The sequence below is a fragment of the Heptranchias perlo genome, chromosome 5 (assembly GCF_035084215.1).
Source record: "Heptranchias perlo isolate sHepPer1 chromosome 5, sHepPer1.hap1, whole genome shotgun sequence".
In the NCBI taxonomy this organism is placed as follows: Eukaryota; Metazoa; Chordata; class Chondrichthyes; order Hexanchiformes; family Hexanchidae; genus Heptranchias; species Heptranchias perlo.
The window spans coordinates 69,718,313-69,737,705 of NC_090329.1; the positions used below are offsets into that span (position 1 = coordinate 69,718,313).

The window sequence follows — 19,393 nt, forward strand, 5'->3', positions numbered from 1 at the left end:
ACGGCTAGTTCTGGAGCACAAGACTTCCACTCTACAGCTGGGATGTTGTCGGGGCTGATAGCCTTTGTTGTATCCAGTGCACTCAGCTGTTTCTTGATATCACGTGGCGTGAATCGAATTGGCTGAAGACAGGCTTCTGTGATGGTGGGGATATCGGGAGGTGGTCGAGATGGATCACCCACTTGACACTTCTGGCTGAAGATGGTTGCAAACGCTTCAGCCTTGTCTTTTGCACTCACGTGCTGGGCTCTGCCTTCATTGAGGATGGGGATGTTCACGGAACCTCCTCCTCCTGTTAGTTGTTTAATTGTCCATCACCATTCATGACTGGTGTGGCAGGACTGCAGAGCTTTGATCTGATCTGTTGGTTGTGGAATCACTTAGCTCTGTCCATAGCATGTTTCTTCCACTGTTTAGCTTGCATGTAGCCCTGTGATGTAGCTTCACCAGGTTGGCACCTCTTTTTTAGGTACACTGGTGCTGCTCCTGGCATACTCTTCTACACTCCTCATTGAACCAGGGTTGATCCCCTGGCTTGTTGATAATGGTAGAGTGAGGAATATGCCGGGCCATGAGGTTACAGATTGTGCTGGAATACAATTCTGCTGCTGCTGATGGCCCACAGCACCTCATGGATGCCCAGTTTTGAGCTGCTAGATCTGTTCTGAATCTATCCCATTTAGCACGATGGTCGTGCCACACAACTCGTTGGCTGGTGTCCTCAGTCTGAAGATGGGACTTTGTCCCCACAAGCACGGTGCGGTGGTCACTCCTACCAATATTGTCTTGGATAGATGCATCTGCGACAGGTAGATTGGTGAGGACGAGGTCAAGTAGGTTTTTCCCTCGTGTTGGTTCGCTCACCACCTGCCGCAGGCCCAGTCTGGCAGCTATGTCCTTCAGGATTCAGCCAGCTCGGTCTCAGTAGTGATGCTACCAAGCCACTCTTGTTGATGGGCATTGAAGTCCCCCTCCCAGAGTACATTCTGTGCCCTTGCTACCCTCAGTGCTTCCTCCAAGTGGTGCTCAACATGGAGGAGGACTGATTCATCAGCTGAGGAAGGACGGTAGGTGGTAATCAGCAGGAGGTTTCCTTGCCCATGTTTGACCTGATGCCATGAGATTTCATGGGGTCCAGAGTCAATGTTGAGGACTCCCAGGGTCACTCCCTCCTGACTCTATTTCACTATACCGCCACCTCTGGTGGGTCTGTCCTGCCGGTGGGGCAGGACATACCCAGGGATGGTGATGGAAGAGTCTGGGACGTTGGCTGAAAGGTATGATTCTGTGAGTATGGTTATGTCAGGCTGTTGCTTGACTAGCCTGTGGGACAGCTCTCCCAATTTTGGCACAAGTCCCCAGATGTTAGTGAGGATGATTTTGCAGGGTCGACTGGGCTTGGTTTGCCTTTGCCGTGTCCGGTGCCTAGTGGCCCGATGCTGGGTGGTCCGTCCGGTTTTATTCTTATGACTTTTTGTTGCGAACTTATACAACTGAGTGGCTTGTTAGGCCATTTCAGAGGGCGATTAAGAGTCAACCACATTGCTGTGGGTCTGGAGTCATATATAGGCCAGACCGGGTAAAGACGGCAGGTTCCCTTTCCTAAAGGACATTATTGAACCAGATGGGATTTTACAACAATCCGGTAGCTTCATGGCCACCATTACTGATACTAGTATTTTTTTATTCCAGATTTTTCCAGACCTGCTACCCTTATTGTGAACAGTGCCATAGAAAATTTGCTAGTAATATAATAAGAACAGTACTTTTAGTGCACATTTTCTAACCATTCAAATTTCACACCCAAATTTCTATTCCACATTTAAAAAAGTATAAAGAAATAAACATCATTTTCCATATGTAGAAAAACTCACCAAGAACAGAAAATATCAAGTATCAAAATTTCTGTAGCTACTTAATTAATCTTTCTTGTGTCTGAGTGTCTTCATTAAAAATTTTACTCGGTGTCCTCAGCTCCTCTGAAAAGTCTAGGGAGTCAATTGATGAGCTATCACTCTGCAACTAAAGAGAGGTAACATCTACACCTGTGCCTACAATTCCCAATGGTCTGAGTGTGTGCACTATGGAGAATTCAAATTATTTCAAAACAAGCTGCACCATGAACTGTGGAGCCTTTTTTGCTGTAAGTTTTGACAGGAAAATTATTTTCTCGTACTTATCTTTGGTTTGGAGAGAGGGGTTGGGTGTTGCAAAGGGGAAGTGAGAAAGAGAGAGATAGATGGAAAGAACAGGCAAATGAGATTAGACTTCAGATAACTTCAATTGAAGAGCTAACACCAGCATGAGCCACAATGGGCTGTGGTGTAATTTTTGTGATTCTATGGCTGGGAATTTCCTCCGAGCTGCTCCCATTCTGCCACCGTAACTTTGCCAGAAGTGTGGTGGAAGCCCAGTTTACCTACAGTTTACGCTGCGCTTTTGACAAAATTATGGCAGTGGACCTATGATTTACTTATTTTTATAACTGTGATATTTGAGAGGAATATATTCACTAGTCTACCTTCAGTGGAAAGGAAAAGATTATACTTTCCAGGAGCCAATCAAAAACACTGCTTTTAAGTTTATCTCTCATAAACTCCTTTCCAAATCCTTTCAGTAGTGATATACACCTCCTCCCATTTATAGGCCATAGCAACTGCTTGCAGCCGTGTAATTTCTCACTGGCCATGATCAATGCCACAGGAAATCTGCTGGTGTGATTTATTTGCGTTCCATAAGAACATAGGAACAGGAGTAGACTAGTCAGCCCCTCAAGCTTGTTCTGCCATTCAATTGGATCAAGGCTGATCTGTACCTCAACTCCATTTAACAGTCTTAGCTGCATATCCCTTGATACACTTACCTAACAAAAATCTATCGATCTCAATCTTGAAAATTTAAATTGACCCAACATTCACAGCCTTTTGGGGAGACAGTTCCAGATTTCCACTACCCTTTGTGTGAAAAAGTGATTTTACTCCTAAATGGCCTAGCTCCAATTGTAAGATTATGCCTCCTTGTTCTGGATTTACCCACCAGAGTAAATTGTTTCTCTGTATCTACCCTATTAAATCCCTTTATCATTTTAAAGGACTCGATTAGATCAACCCTCAACTGTCTAAACTGAAGGAATACAAACCAAGTGTATACAACTAGTCCTCATAATTTAACTCTTTAAGCCCTGGTATAATTCTGGTGAATCTGCGTTGTATCCCCTCAATGCCAGTATATCTTTCCTGCGGTTCAGTGCCCAAAACTGAACCCAGTGCTCCATGGTATGTTAACTTTTAGTGCAACTTTCCAGCCTTAGACTATGTAAGTGAGCAATGAGTTTGTGCACAGTATGTTTAAAGTGAAGATATTGGCCCTGAAATGTGGTAAGTTGCACCAGGTTTATGCTGACGAGTCAAGAGTTGCACTTGCCAATTTACTACAGAACTGAATTTGCTCGAATTTCATGGGTCAGCTCATTTGCATATCCATTGGATGATCTCAAATGTAAATCTGCATAAAATGGGAGTTATCTGCTGGGGTGCTTAGAAATTAAATTGGAGCTTTTAAGAAGCCAAACCTGAAGATAGCAGCAGTCGGCTGGGAAGTGCCTTCAAATCAAATTACTTTTTCCACTTAGCCCATTTACACTGATCAATGAATCTTGCTGTTGCACATTCCAATGTCAGAAAGCTAATGTTGAGATACATACAGACATACAAGTCAAGAACTGGTCTAGCTCCCTCTTGAAGGCATGCAGAGAGTCAGCACCCACCACACCAGCCGGCAGTGTATCCCAGAGGTTCACTATTCTCTGAGTGATAGGAGTCCATCATTCTGACAGATATCAGCTGGCAATTTACTAGATATCTCAGACGAATCAAGTGCTACAATTTGTAAGCCACAAGTGAACGACTTGTACCACAAGATTATACATTGTCAACATTTTTATGCTTAAAAACTCTAGTTAGTTTTGGAACACATTCTACATGATAAGTGATTGGAAAAAAGCAATTTGTATGAGGCTGCTCAGTATCTCAGATCATACTTTCAGGGTCATAAGGATGGATTATTTTTACTGTGAGAGTTTATCACTTTTTACAGTGAAACGTCACCAGAATTTTTTGAATCCATCAATTTTTACAATTATTTTAATAAACAGTGCCACCAATATTTTACTGATAAATCCTCAATGTTCAACCTTTACATTTTGTGATGGTTGTAGTCACCCATGCACTTAACACACTCCATATAATTTAAAGCACAAGTTAGTAACTTGCTATAGGGCCACTCACCCCGTGGATTTGCTGGAATTTCAGTGTGGCACCTTGGCACTCTATCGGAGGGGGCCATAGTCTGCTCTAACCAAAGATTGAAAGTCTTCTCATTATTTGTTTTACTGAATTGTTTTAAACCGTTGTCAGCACATTTTTCAGAATGGAAAGTCATGCTTGACCAACCTTATTGAATTCTTTGAAGAAGTAACAGAAAGTGTAGACAATAGTAATGCAGTAGATGTAATATATTTGGATTTTGAAAAGGCCTTCGATAAGGTACTGCATAGTAGACTCATGACTAAGGTCAGAGCATGTGGAGTCAGGGGACTGGTGATAGAAGGGATAGCAAGCTGGCTACAAAAACAGAAAACAGAGAGTACGGGTTAAGGGTGGCTATTCAGACCGGCAAAAGATGGGAAGTGGTGTTCAACAGGGATCGGTGCTGGGACCACTGTTGTTCACAATTTACATTAACGATTTGAACTCGGGAATTGGAAGTACAATTTCAAAATTTGCGGATGACTCAAAATTGGGGGGTGTGGTTAATACAAAGGAAGAATGCGATAAAATGCAAGAAGACATTAATAAACTTGCAGAAATGGTGTGTAACTGGTAAATGAATTTCAATATAGTTAAGTGTGAGGTGGTGCATTTTGGTAGGAAGAATAAGGAGGCCACAAACTGGTTGGTAATAAGAGTCTAAATAGGGTAGAGGTGCAAAGAGACGCAGATCACTAAAAGTAGCGACGCAGGTTGATAAGGCCATAAAAAGGCAAATCAAGCACTGGGGTTCATTTCTAGAGGGATTTAATTGAAAAGCAGAGAAGTTATGATAAGCTTGTATACAACCTTGGTTAGACCACTCTTGGAGTACTGTGCACAGTTCTTCTCTCATTATAAAAAGGATGTAGAGACAGACATTGGAGAAGGTGCTAAAAAGATTCACCAGGATGATACCAGAACTGAGAGGATTTATTTATCAGGAAAGACTAAACAGGCTGGGACTCTTTTCTCTAGAAAAGAAAAGAGGAGTGACCTGATAGAGGTCTTTAAGAAAATGAAAGGGTTTGATAGGGTAGATGTGGAGAAAATGTTTCCACTTGTGGGGAGTCCAAAACTCAAGGTCATAAATATTAGATAGTCACTAACAAATCCAATAGGGAATTCAGGAGAAACTTCTTTAAGTTTAAGTGGTAAGAATGGAACGCGCTACCACAAGGAGTAGTTGAGGCAAATAGCACAGATGCATTTAAGGGGAAGCTAGATAAGCAGACGAACGAGAAAGGAATAGATGGGCATCCTGATAGGGGTAGATGAAGTAGGGAGGGAGGAGGCTTGTGTGGAGCAAAACATTGGCATAGACCAGTTGAGTCAAACGGCCTATTTCTGTGCTGTAGACTCGATGATTCTTTGATGGTAGACCCTGGATTCAAAAGGAAATCAATGCCTATGGGATTCTGCTTAATGAAGCCTATATGCAGCCTTACACAGCACATAAGCCTGTTTTTTGCAGGGGGATGTACTGCTGGTAACAGGTATGCATCTGGTGGGATCTCCCCCAGTCACACCCACAAAACTGGCATCAGGACGGAGGTGCTGGGGGAAGGAACTCTGGAAAATGCTTTATTTGTGCAGTTTTCTTCTTACAGGCAAGTACTGAAAACAACATTTTGTGACGGGTGCATGCATCAGTGGCTGGTGTCACATGACATAATTACCCTTGCATCAGATTCACTGCTAGTGAATTCATTCCAGTATGGAGTCTGCCCTCTAAATTATTTTTGCATTTCAATACAATTAAATTTCAGCTTAAGCTAAAGACACCTTAAACCAATTTTCTACCCTAAACTAAATCCCAACCCTAATTCCAGTTGTAACCGTAACCCTAACCCTACTCCTAAATTTAACCCAGCCTTAAATCTATTGGTGAGATTGCCGATACTGAAATTGAGGGAAAAAGGTGGCTCAAAGAAGTGTGCCTGCATGTAGATTATTTTTCTAGTTTTGTTTTTCTTTTAAAATCAACAAAATATATATTTAAAGTCTGATAAACTGCATCATGTCTTATTCACTGTCCTCTGTAGGTTGAATTCAAGGCATTACATAAAACTACAGAACCTTTTCTGAACTTCCATGTGATGTTTTATACCGCAGAAGTAAATTAGTAGCAGTAAGTTAGCTACAGTACATGACTGCAGAAAATACCGTATGTGCATATCTTTAAATTTATTACCAAAAAACTTTGTACTGACTAATGAATATTATTGAGGAAGTGGTGCTGCCAAAAGAGATAATTTATCTTGAACTGTTATCACCAAGTAATATCTGTTGTAATGATATGTGTAAAATGGATTCACAATTCAAGAGCAAGTTGCAACCCAAACCACTTTGCATTGTACAATTCTTGTGGTTTGTGGGAGGAAGCTTTTGAGTGTTTTAAAATAAAATTTATAAAACAATCAACTGTGTCTCATGTCCTTTAGACGTTGCCAATGTCTAATCACGTATACCAAAATTAATTATTATTGAAATGCAATGTTTAATACACATGCTGGAGAATATTTTGTTTTTATTTGATATATATACATCTAACAATGACACAAACCAGTCATTGAGAAGACTTTAAGACATTTTATTTTTTCTCTTGTACTGCCATGCAACATTCCAGGGGACCTTCTCCTAGGTACCCAAAAACATTGAGTAAAACCAATTGTAAGGTATGTGACAGTGATCTAAGATCACTCTTAATCTCCCTTCTCTGTGGGGAAATGCCTGGTTTTGGTTAAGCGCTCCATCCCTTTTAACGGCAGGGCAATGATAACAATTGTAGTAAACCCTAGCACTCTGAGTCTGCAACAGCCTTATTGCCATAATATTGTTGCAGACCTTTGTTTCCTTTTTTAAAGTAGGGCATTATTAATGATGCGCATTGAGACCCATCGATGTATAATCATTGGGGAACAGAATTTGAATAAATGACATATATATTTGGAGTTGAAGAGAGAGTCATGGAGGTGAAAAACCTACAATTATTTAACAATAAATTGATGCTGCAATAGGTGGAGTTTGGAGTCATTCTGGGTGGATGAACTAAGGTAGGTTGAATGGCCTTCTAGAATTATCATGTGATACAAAACAAAAATTCTCAAAATAAATAAAAAACAGAAAAAAAATTAAAAATCAAAGAAAAAAATAAAAGGTACTAGAAAACCAAAAAGTTTCAAAAAGCACCTGCCCCTTTAAGAACTCCAATATAAATGGAGCTTCCCTTTTTGTTCACTCCAAATGGGTGAGCAAAACGCACAACAAGGTTTGGTCCTAAATGGATGGTAAATTATGCTGTACCTTATTTAAATTAATTTTAATATTTAAATTAAGCTCTTGCATATCAGTTGCTTGCTGTGCAAACGAGGTGGATGCTGTGAAATAAGATCCTTTTTGATTTGCCAATCCCTGCTTGCACACTCTGCATTGATGAGACCAAGCCTGTTGACTATTTAATATGCACCTGATGTCAAGAAGTTTGCGAAGAACTTAGAAACAGTTAGCCTATATTAATATATTTCAGTATAGTATGCCACACGTGAACAAGATAAAATGGTAGAATTCCTGAATGAGCTGTCTAGTATTTTTACAAAATTGCTGTAATATGACGTTGTAGACTGTCGATATCCTGGTACTTTTTTTCTGGAGGTAAAACGACCTTTGTTCAAATAAAAACACTTCAATTTTGCTTTTTCCAAACTTCTTTTAGTTTATTCTGTCATTATTATCATGCTTTATTTTTTTATGGGGGTGGTACAATTAAAATATAATGGGTTGTTTGCAATGCAGTGCTTCAGTCTGTCATGATATTGTAACATTTCTAATTGCTGCCCAGGAGTATTGTCTTCCCATGATTATGTGTCAGCATTTTGAAGTATTAGAAAGTTACAATATTTATATAATTTACATATCCCAGTTTTATATTGATTCAGATCTCTAGCACAATCTTTAAACTAAATATTCAAACTAATTTCTTCGATTTCCATTGAAGTTTTGTAGGCAAAATTTGATGACTCCAGTGATATTTTAAAGCATTTGAAAATGTTTTTCCAGGTTCTGTATATGAAATGCATGGACATGAGTGTTGCCTGGCTACAGGAGAAGTCATTAAAGTCATTGGATTCAAAATAGCAAAGGTTAAAGCGGAGAGTTATCGCGGTATTGAAGACAACAATTTCACAAGTACAGTGGAGTTACCACTGGACTATCCAGGTAATTTTATGTATGTGCTGAGATATATTTTCCCTACACTAAGTTGATATGGTGCAGTGTGCATGTGTATATGACATAGAATGTACAGCACAGAAACAGGCCATTTGGCCCAACAGGTCCATGCCAGTATTTTACGCTGCAGATGAGCCTCCTCCTACCCTTCTTCATCTAACCCCATCAACATATCCTTCTATTCCTTTCTCCCTAATGTACTTACCTAGCTTCCCCTTAAATGCATCTCTGCTAGTCACCTTAACTACTCCTTGTGGTAGCGAGTTCCACATTCTGGGTAAAGAAGTTTCTCCTGAATTCCGTATTGGATTTATTAGTGACTACCTTATATTTATGCCCCCTAGTTCTGGTCTCCCCCGCAAGTGGAAAAATCTTCTCTACATCTACCCTATTAAATTCTTTCAGAATCTTAAAGACACTTATCAGGTCACCCCTCAGTCTTCTCTTTTCTAGAGAAAAGAGCCCCAGAATGTTCAATCTTTCCTGATAGGTATAACCTCTCAGTTCCAGTATCATCCTAATAAATCTTTTTGCACCTTCTCTGGTGCCTCTATACCCTTTTTATATGGAGACTAGAACTGTTCACAGTGTGATCTAACCAAGGTTCGATACAAGTTTAACTTTTCAAGGTTCTATACAAGTTCTGCTTTTCAATTCTATCCCTCGAGAAATGAACCCCAGTGCTTTGTTTGCTTTTTTTTATGGCCATATTAACCTGCGTCGCTACTTTTCGTGATTTGTGTATCTGTACCCCTAGATCCCTCTGCTCCTTTACCCCATTAGACTCTTATTATCCGAGCAGTTTGTGGCCTCCTTATACTTCCTACCAAAATGTACCACCTCACACTTTTTTTTTATTCGTTCATGGGATGTGGGTGTCGCAGGTGAGGCCAGCATTTATTGCCCATCCCTAACTGCCCTTGAGAAGGTGGTGGTGAGCCGCCTTCTTGAATCGCTGCAGTCCATATGGTGAAGGTTCTCCCACAGTGCTGTTAGGAAGGGAGTTCCAGGATTTTGACCCAGCGACGGTGAAGGAACGGCAATATATTTCCAAGTCGGGATGGTGTGTGACTTGGAGGGGAACGTGCAGGTGGTGTTGTTCCCATGTGCCTGCTGCTCTTGTCCTTCTAAATGGTAGAGGTTGCGGGTTTGGGAGGTGCTGTCGAAGAAGCCTTGCAAGTTGCTGCAGTGCATCCTGTGAATGGTACACACTGCAGCCACTGTCCCCCGGTGGTGAAGGGAGTGAATGTTTAGGGTGGTGGATGGGGTGCCAATCAAGCAGGCTGCTTTGTCCTGGATGGTGTCGAGCTTCTTGAGTGTTGTTGGAGTTGCACTCATCCAGGCAAGTGGAGAGTATTCCATCACACTCCTGACTTGTGACTTGTAGATGGTGGAAAGGCTTTGGGGAGTCAGGAAGTGAGTCACTTGCCGCAGAATACCCAGCCTCTGACCTGCTCTTGTAGCCACAGTATTTATGTGGCTGGTCCAGTTAAGTTTCTGGTCAGTGGTGACCCCCAAGATGTTGATGGTGGAGGATTCGGCGATGGTAATGTCGTTGAATGTCAAGGGGAGGTGGTTAGACTCTCTCTTATCTATATTGAAATTAATTTGCCAATTACACTCCCATTATCATATCTCACATTTGGGAAAGTAAGGTCCATGTAAGCTATTACAGCCCTTATTGTTTCTGAAAAACTTAGTAGAAATTATGAAACATTTAGAAAGCCACTTCCTTTCTAACACCTCGACAAATGTGGTCAAATGTAATTTGTTGAGTGAAGTGTAACTTTCTCAACAAATTGTGCTCAGCAAAACCATGAATTAAATTGTACTGACTTTGTATCTAGAGGTGTAGAATACAGAAGTAAGGAAATAGTGTTTAACTTGTACAGTCTGCAGACTTTAGTCAGGCTGCAGTTGGAGTATTGTGCAAAGTTTTGGGCATGAAACAATTTTTTTAATGTAATGTGATTGGTGTCTTTGTATACACAATGGGCTCAATATTGCCAGGGCTGCGGGTTCGCCGCGGCGGGGGGGCTATTGGGCGCGTGGGTAACCTGCCCGGCGAAATCAGTCAGCCCCGCGCGCGATCTCAGCCTAATTGGATCCACTTACCTGGTCTTCCGGGTTCCCCACTGCTGAGCTGCGCGTCGGGCGGACTGCGCATGCGCAGTAAGGTCTGTCAGCTGGAGGAGCTCTATTTAAAGGGGCAGCCCTCCACTGACAGATGCTGCAACAAATAGGAAAAAATACAGCATGGAGCAGCCCAGGGGGAAGGCTGCTCCCAGTTTAATGATGCCTCACTCCAGGTATCACTAGATGGGGTGAGGAGGACGGGGAGGACAGAGATCTTCCCCCCGGCTGGCGGGAGGAAGCGGACTGCCTCTGCCACCAGGAAGGCCTGGCTTGAGGTGGCAGAGGAGGTCACCTGCACCACCAACATATCGCCCACCTGTATACAGTGCAGGAAGCGCTGCAATGACCTAAGTAGGTCAGCCAAAGTGAGTACACTTACTCATTCCCCTACACTCCGTCTGCCACATCACCGCCCCCACCCCACATCTCCTTCTGCACTGCCAACACTACTCTGTCACATCACCCCTCACACCCACTCAAACCTCATCCTCATCTTACCTGCACCTACTCACCTCACCAGTACTCATCCCGCCACTACCACTCAACCCAATCTTCATACAATCTCATGGCTCTATCTCATAATCACCCTCTCATGCATCTCTTTCACGGTCAGCCTCACTCAACCTGCCACTACCTGTGCTGCAGCCACAGGTCATGCATCAGATATATGCAGTAGGAAGCGTAAGGCAAATGTGTCGTGAGCATGAAGGGGATGCACAAGGGTGTTTGAGGGTTTGTCATGGTTTTTACTTATATTGAATTTCTGACCAACTCACATCACATATTGTATTGGCACCACTACTGCCACGTCTTTGTGAATCTTGTCTGGTTTGTGCAATAATGCCCTTTCCTGAGGATCACTATGAAGACCCGCACCTGATGCCACCCATTGTGTCACTGCAAAGTGGGTGTAGGTGTATTTGCAGGGCTCTTTTGTGCAGACGACTGAGAGACGTCAGCGATGTCCCCGGTGGCACCCTGGAAGGATGCGGAGGAGAAGTTGTTGAGGGCAGTGTTGATTTTGACAGTGACAGGTAAGAAGATGGTGCTCGGGCCAGCCGGGAGCAGCTCGGCATGAAGGAGGCTGCAGATGTCCATGACTACATGTCGAGTGACCCTGAGCCTCCGTGTGCACTGCTGCTCAGAGAGGTCCAGGAAGCTGAGCCTCGGTCTGTGGACCCTGTGGCGAGGGTAGTGCCCTCTGCGACGCATCTCTCTCTGCGGTAGCCCTCCCTCCTGTTGTGCAGGTGGATGTGTCACAGCACTCTGTTGTGGAGCTCCACGTGTCAGAGGTGGACGGCTTGGCCGGCGAGGCTGGTGATGCTGTTCGCCCTCCGAGGAGGTCATGTCTGCAGCTACAGCGGCCCCCATCCGGAAGATGTACATCTGAGGGGGTCCGCAAGGTTAGTACATGTCTCTGGACCCCGGGGTAAGTGTGCAAGTTGGTGAATTTGATTGTCAGGAGGAGGGTGGTGGAGGCCAAACTTTGTCCCAAGTGACAGAGTGGCCTCCTGCAATGAGTGAGGGTCTCCCCACCCCACCTGTCAAATGGACCTTTGCAGCTGCCACAGGCTGATTGCTGCAACACGTCCATTTCAACTGGGAGTGTTTCCCCCAGTATGGGAAACAGTCCCAGTTGTTTCTAAAATCCCACCCCTCCTGACATATTCCCTTAATCAGGTCTGTTAATGACCTGAAGTACCAAGATAAATATTGTTCAGTGGCACTCCGCCGGCTTTAATTGCCTGCGGGAGTCCCGACATGCAGGGGCAGCGCGCGCATGTCGTTGCGTCTGTGGGGAACCCGGAACCCGGAAGTGGGCTCCCGACCCGCTCCAGGTTTCCCCGATTTTCGGAGCCCCCCCGCCAGGAACGCACCCGATAGTGGGTGTTAAAATGGAGCCCAATGTCTTCTAAAAGGTTTTGGCAGTAACCTATAATCAGCGATGTAGGTATTCAAACAAACAACTAAGACAATAAGTTAACAAGTGAAAGAATAAATAGATACATTTTTGATCCATAATATAGCAATGGTTTAAATTTTGCTTCAAATTCTAGTTGATACCTGTTATGTTGATCTGAACTGGGTCTAAGTGGAAATTTCAGCAAAGTCATACCAATATGAGAAGCCATTCCTTATTTATTTGATGCAACATTAAGTACATGTGGAGAATGACTAAATTAAGTTAATATGATGAGTAAGTTAGAAAGAAATTAGGACATTATTTCACATACAGTTGTTTTGGATGGGGAGGATAACATCTAATACTTAACTTTGAATGATTCTTTCATCAGGTTTCTTCAAGGTTCTTGCTGATCCAACCCCCTATACTAGTGTTGGTGATATTACAAAATCAGTACAAATTGGGCACAACCGCTTGGGTCATCCGCACTTCTGCAGCAATATGGATATTCAAGTGAATGACGCCTTCATAAAAGAAGGGGAACATATAGTGCTAAACTCTCTGGCCGATGTGGATGGAGAGCAGTATGTGAACTGTACAGTTATCAGAGGAGGTAAAAACGAAACATTAAGAATTCCACTGTCGCACAAAGGGACGTTTTATGAATGTGAAGACGACCAGTTTTATACGCTGAAGGAGATTATGGAATGGAAGATCCCCAAACACAGAAGGCGAGCCGTGAAGCTCGCAAAAACATTAGCCGTCTGGGAACCGAATCCTTACAATGAGTATCTTCAGGGTGATCTGAGTCTGGTTCCTGTCTATGAAATACAAGCAGTGATGAAATGTAAGCAAAAATAGGTTATTTTTGTCCATTGTTTACCACTTTTTAGCAAAAATGATGGCTGAGATTTTCTGCTTTTGCGCTCGCCCATGATTTTCTGCCCATTAAAATGTATGGCCGGAAAGTCGTGGGCCAGCGAACAGTGGAAAACACTGGCCAATCTGTTAGTGGTTTTATCACAATTGATAGAAACATAGAAAATAGGAGCAGGAGTAGGCCATTCGGCCCTTCAAGCCTGCTCCACCATTCAATATGATCATGGCTGATCCTCTATCTCAATACCATATTCCCACTCTCTCCCCATACCCCATGATGCCTTTATTATAAAATGGACACATTTAGAACAAGGGGACAATTGTAAGGTGGAATTGAGTGTTACTGCAAACCATGGTTTGATAAAGCCTAGATAAATGGACAAGAAGAATATAAAAATGTAAAATTTTTAGATGGGGCAAAGTAAGTAGAATCTGTGCTGCTTCCATTCTCCGTTTAAAAAATGCCAACAATGTCAATTTTAAAATTGAATATATGCAAGCAGTTTCCTAATTAATAGGGTCCACAGCTCATTTTGACCAGCAATGTGAATCTTGATTTATCCCTACCTGCTTTCAGACAAACATACAACCATTGAGTTGCGTGATCTTTGGGTCTTCAGTAATGCTTAATCAGGGACTGCCCTGCTGCATGTGTGAAGTCTTTCACTGGGGTAACTTTCTGTCTTCAGCATTCCCAGTGCAAAATATTACACATCAGGAACGGAATCTCAGGAATGTGTGTGCACACCTGTCACAATTTTTTGTCCATTAAAATGAATCGCAAAAACATGGGAGTGCATGCCTGAATTCCCGATAGGCATTCATATACCCCACTGTGTTCATTGAAAGATGCTGACATTGAAATCTCTATTAGCTCAGTAATCAGAAAATGCATGTTGGATGTGTAAGGCTACAGTAAATATTTATATAAAGTCTAGCTAAAGAGTATAAAATTATTGTTGCGGTATTTCTTCCTTTAGAGGCAATTGGAAAACTGTTTAAAAAGTGCAAGATTTAACTGCTCTAGTGGCTGAAATTCAATACTATAATAGCACAGAGCAAAAGTGCAAACTTACGGCTAGATTTTCCCTCCGTGTCCGATAGTGTTGGCGGGAGGCCCGATCCATTTTGAGGGCTGGGCATCGTTAACATAGGACCGTCTGGAAAAGGAAGGTCTGTGCAGGGGAAAGGGGGTCTGTTCTTGGGGAGGTGGTGGGGGGGATGGGGGGCGACCCGGGAAGGCAGCCATTGCGGCCCAGGCTGTTTTGTGGAACCTAGAGGAACACTCCTACTCCTCCTGCTCCCACAAACATTGATTAAAAATGACCTTCTGGGCTTCTCTTTGGCAGGATTGCCAGCTGAAACTGGGCGGATGGTCTGCCCAATTGAGTCCTAAAATGGCATTTGGCCCAAATCATGTATTAAAAGGGCCTACCGCCTGACTCATGCAAGAACTCCGGCTGCCCAATGATAGGCCCTTAGGAAGGTAGCATCGGCCACACCGCCAGCAGGAATGGGGCGCTAAGTCATTTCTCCTCATTGTTGGAGCACTACCGCCCCATTTCCACCCAGCGGACGGCCATAACATCTCCCCCATTTCCACCCAGCGGACGGCCATAACATCTCCCCCATTTCCACCCAGCGGACGGCCATAACATCTCCCCCATTTCCACCCAGCGGACGGCCATAACATCTCCCCCATTTCCACCCAGCAGACGGCCATAACATCTCCCCCTTTGTCTCATGATTTGCGCATTTTGTCACTTACGCCCAAAATAGATTCTCGGATATTGCGAGAAGGGACAATAAGTAAACTTGGGTAAACAACAACAATGTCACCTATTGTAGTTATGTAACATATTAGAGTATCAGTGCCATGAAGTGGTGGTACACTTGTTCAATGCCCACACCACTGTGTTGCTTGTATCTGTTGAATTGCTGTAAGGTTGGGGGAGGGGTGCACTCTTACGGAAAGGCTTTACTGTGCTAGTGTTGTGTATCTCCTAGCAGCAGCAGTTGCTTATTTGGCTTCTGGCGCATGCTTCAATGGGACCAGAAAAGAGAGGTGTTGGGAGGGGTGGAATTAAAATATGACTATATAAATTATAAGGCACTCCTTGATTCCAAACTGTGAATAGTTATAACTAATTCTGTGCATCGTTGAAGAAAACTACTGATTATTTTTTCTCTTATATTTTTGTTCAGTCCGAAAGGATATTGTGCACATACCATCCAACCTTGATGTAGAAGTTGTAGATGTAACAGAGCTTTATGACATTAACTCCTTTGTACAGCCTCTGTCATTAAGTGATGTTTTTAAAAGACCCAATGAAGACTTTCCTCTATTGGCTGAAATAATCGAGTGCACTGACCAAAACCAACACATTTACAGTTCCTTGAAAACAGGAAGAGTAATAGTTATTCATGAGAAACACTTTGCCAAAACAACGATTGCCTCTGAGAACAGGAGTGATTTAAATAAAAAGCATTTTTTAATCCCCAAAAGTTACAAGGGACGGTTTAAAAGAAGACCAAGAGAGTTCCCAACTGCATATGACTTGGAGCTTGCCAACAAGAACAACGACCACTTGCATGTCATTGCAACTAAAGAGTTTTCATCTGACCATGCAGAGTTATCATCTGTCTGTGTAGGAGACCAGTTTCTCGTTCATCAATGCCAGAGTATTGAAGTCAGCTGTGAAGGAGATAAACGACTAGTTGAAGTTGTGGCTTGTGAAAAAATCATGGGAAAAGACTATGAACAAGTCCTTCTTCCAACATACATGGAAGGGAGCTTTGTCGAAGTCATCCATGATAAAAAGCAGTACCATATTTCTGACATTTGTGAAAATTTTAGCCTTCCCTTTAATGTTAAAGTATCTATAAGAGATTTGTCAATCAATGATAATTTAGCAGCCTTGCCTTCATTACGAATTGAAGAAGAAATTGCAGATCCGTGCCTTCTGGTCAGTTTGCTGGATAGTCCATCAGAATGTTTCAAGATTCCAGTTCAGAGAGTAAACATGTCCATCCAAGTTCTGCAGGAGCCAGCTACAAAAGCTCCATGTTCTACACCAAAAACCATTGTAGAGGAGATCAGTGAAGATTTGTACTACATGTTGCGGAGGTATGAAAACTCTACTTTGCATCCTCCACCACGTCCTCCGAAGAAACCTCAATCACCCATAACATCAACAACAATGCTGAAGCTGCTTCCACCTCAACCTAGGAAACTGGACCCTCCCAAGTCTCCAAAGGTAAGGCAATATTCCCTATCAAAGATACATACTACACTTACAGATCCACCAATTTTTAAAAACATATTTGTTTAGGTGAAACGGCCACTTTATATAAAGCCAGATATACTGAAAATTAAAATTTTATTTAAGATGACCATATTGAAGTATTGCTGTGCCAGTATCTGTACAGAGAAGCTTATTAGAAACAACGGCTTGACCCAAAAAGTCTGTCCAGTGTGTAACTGAGCCATACAGGATAGGAAGGACTCAGGTGCTGAGTCAGGTGATCTCAGCCAGGGTGACGATAAGAACACTATGACTGAGGTGAGGTAGATAGGCCAGTCATACTACTCCTGAACGCTATCCATAAACCATTCCTGGAAGTGTATGTGTGTGGAGTTGGGTTAAGGAAGGAGTGGTCTATGCTGCCCACATCCACCCCCGCCTTACCCAGGAGCTGAATAGCTTGCCGAGGTTCATATATGAATAATGGCCACTTGGGTGAGGCGGGGGTGGGGGAAGGCAACCGGTGCTTATGGAACATAACCCAGAAATTTCTTCAGAAAAGGAAGGAAGAAAATTGGGGGATGGGTGGGGGAATAATAACTCAAAACACAAGATAAAATGAGCCTTTCTACCGGAACTTTATAAAACATGTGTTGTATCGAAAGGTGTGATGTATAGAGGATATTTTATGGTGTTCGTTAGTTGAGGAGGCCAGAAATAATTTACGTTAGAATACATCAATGTATTATAGAGGAGCTATTGTATTTATAAACTAAGTGAAAGACTGTCTCCCTCCCATTTCTTACATATCAACAATTATAATGTTTTTTTGACTATTAAGCTGTTGTAAATACAAAGCATATTACAGTGACATAAAGAGACACTATTGCACCAATGAAGATGTTACATCATTTTCTTCTGATATTAATTTTCGCTTAACCAGAACAAGTTTTCTTTTTTTAAAAAACATGTATTTTTGGTGAATTTTGTGTGGGGGAAATGAGACACTTTTCAGTTCTTTGCATCTGGTATCAGGGCCCAGTAATCCTAGGTTACATAAAGCATAGATTAGATAGTGGGTAAATCTCCCCCTACCCTGCCCCAACAACTGAACTAAGCTCATGCTAACCAATATTAGTTATGACCGCAGTAACATATTTGTATGAAATTCCTCCTACTTTAACAATGGCATTAACCTGTTAATTTCTAAAGGAATCTCATATGAACTCGTTAGCTTGTTATAAATATTGTAGAATGTAATTTCAACCTCCATCTGCTTTAAGCCAAACCTCAGAATTCCAACTATTCACGAACACCAACTATTCTTGCAACCTCTTAGACTAGCAATTTGTTGAATTGGTGCTGAATTGTGGGCAGTATTCCGATCACACCCTCACTGAGGAACTGGGTTGGACTGCACAAATTCATTTCTCACAGGGCGCAGTCAAAAAAGAGAGATGAGACTGTCATCTTTTCAGTCTGGGCTGGATTTAAACCTGTATCACAGAGGTGTGTAAAACCACTGATCCAGTTCCATACAGTGAGTATTTTTAACTTACCAAAACATGAGAGAGTTATGAAAGTTGCTTTGTAAAAAGTTGTTTATTCTTTGCCTGCACTTGTAAAGACAAAGTTAAATAATCATACTTAGAAGTTGTATTTTGTAACACTAATAATTTGCTCCTTTAGTGGATTAAATGTCCTAAGGTGTTTCACAGAGGAGAAACAGACCTCCCCAAGTAGTAAACAATTATGGGTGATGGTCAAAGCATGGTTGAAAAAATAGGTTTTGAGGAGGCTTTTAAAGCGAGGGGAGATGTAACAAGATGGAGGTTTAGTGAGGGACTTTCAGAGAGTAGGCTGAGACAGTTATACCACCGATGATGGAGTAGAGGGAACAGATGCACAGAAGACCAGAGCGAAGGGCACAGGCTGGGACGTAAGGCTTCAGGAGGTTGCAGAGGTAGGGTGGGGAGAGATCATGGATGGATTTGTAAATGAGGATGGGGATTTTTAATTTGGTGCTTTCGAGACAGGGAGCCTAAAGGAGCTCACTGAGGACAGGAGTAATGGGTGAATGGTCTTTGTGTTGGGGGGAACTCAGCAGGCTGCTGAGGAGAGCATTGAAGAAGTTAAGGTAACCAAAGCATGTTTTTCAGTTCACTGATCATGGTTTATATTATTAATATATAATGTAGATTTCTTGTACTGTTTCCCATTGTGTTTGCTTTTTAAATTAGAATTCACCAACAGAGATGCCAAGAAACAAGCCAAAATCTCAAAAATATGTTCCAGACATTACTGGAAAACCAGAAAATATTGTTCATGATGTAACAATTACAGAACATGCGAAAGAAAGATCAGATCGCAGAGCATCAGCAACAGACCTGATGCTGCTGAAAGGTTTGTAACTTGAGATACCTTACCAGTGATGAACTGGAGCTGCCCTTTCAGGAGTCTTCAAGAGCCAGAACTTAATTGGTATAATCTGTAGGGATGCACGCGACCAGGTGAATTCAAATTCAGAGTTTGGATTTGGTTTTAGGCTTCTTTACATCTCAATTGATCTTCGTTCAGGGCAGGGCCACATTTCTAAAGTTGCACCACATTTATTAAATGAAACTGCCATTACAAGCTATGGCCAGTTCAGGCTAGGTGAATTTGGAAATAGATCAGAAGTTTCCCAATTCAGT

General features: G+C 42.4%; 1 protein-coding gene across 1 annotated transcript in view; it reads left to right on the forward strand.

The window, feature by feature from the left end:
* Window positions 1-19,393, forward strand: part of themis (thymocyte selection associated) — a 47,630-nt gene that overhangs the window by 19,999 nt on the left and 8,238 nt on the right. The window contains exons 2-5 of the mRNA XM_067984568.1: window positions 8,367-8,525; window positions 12,968-13,423; window positions 15,661-16,712; window positions 18,941-19,103. Of these exons, the coding sequence (XP_067840669.1) occupies window positions 8,367-8,525; window positions 12,968-13,423; window positions 15,661-16,712; window positions 18,941-19,103 (1,830 nt within the window). The remainder of the gene's footprint in view (window positions 1-8,366; window positions 8,526-12,967; window positions 13,424-15,660; window positions 16,713-18,940; window positions 19,104-19,393) is intronic.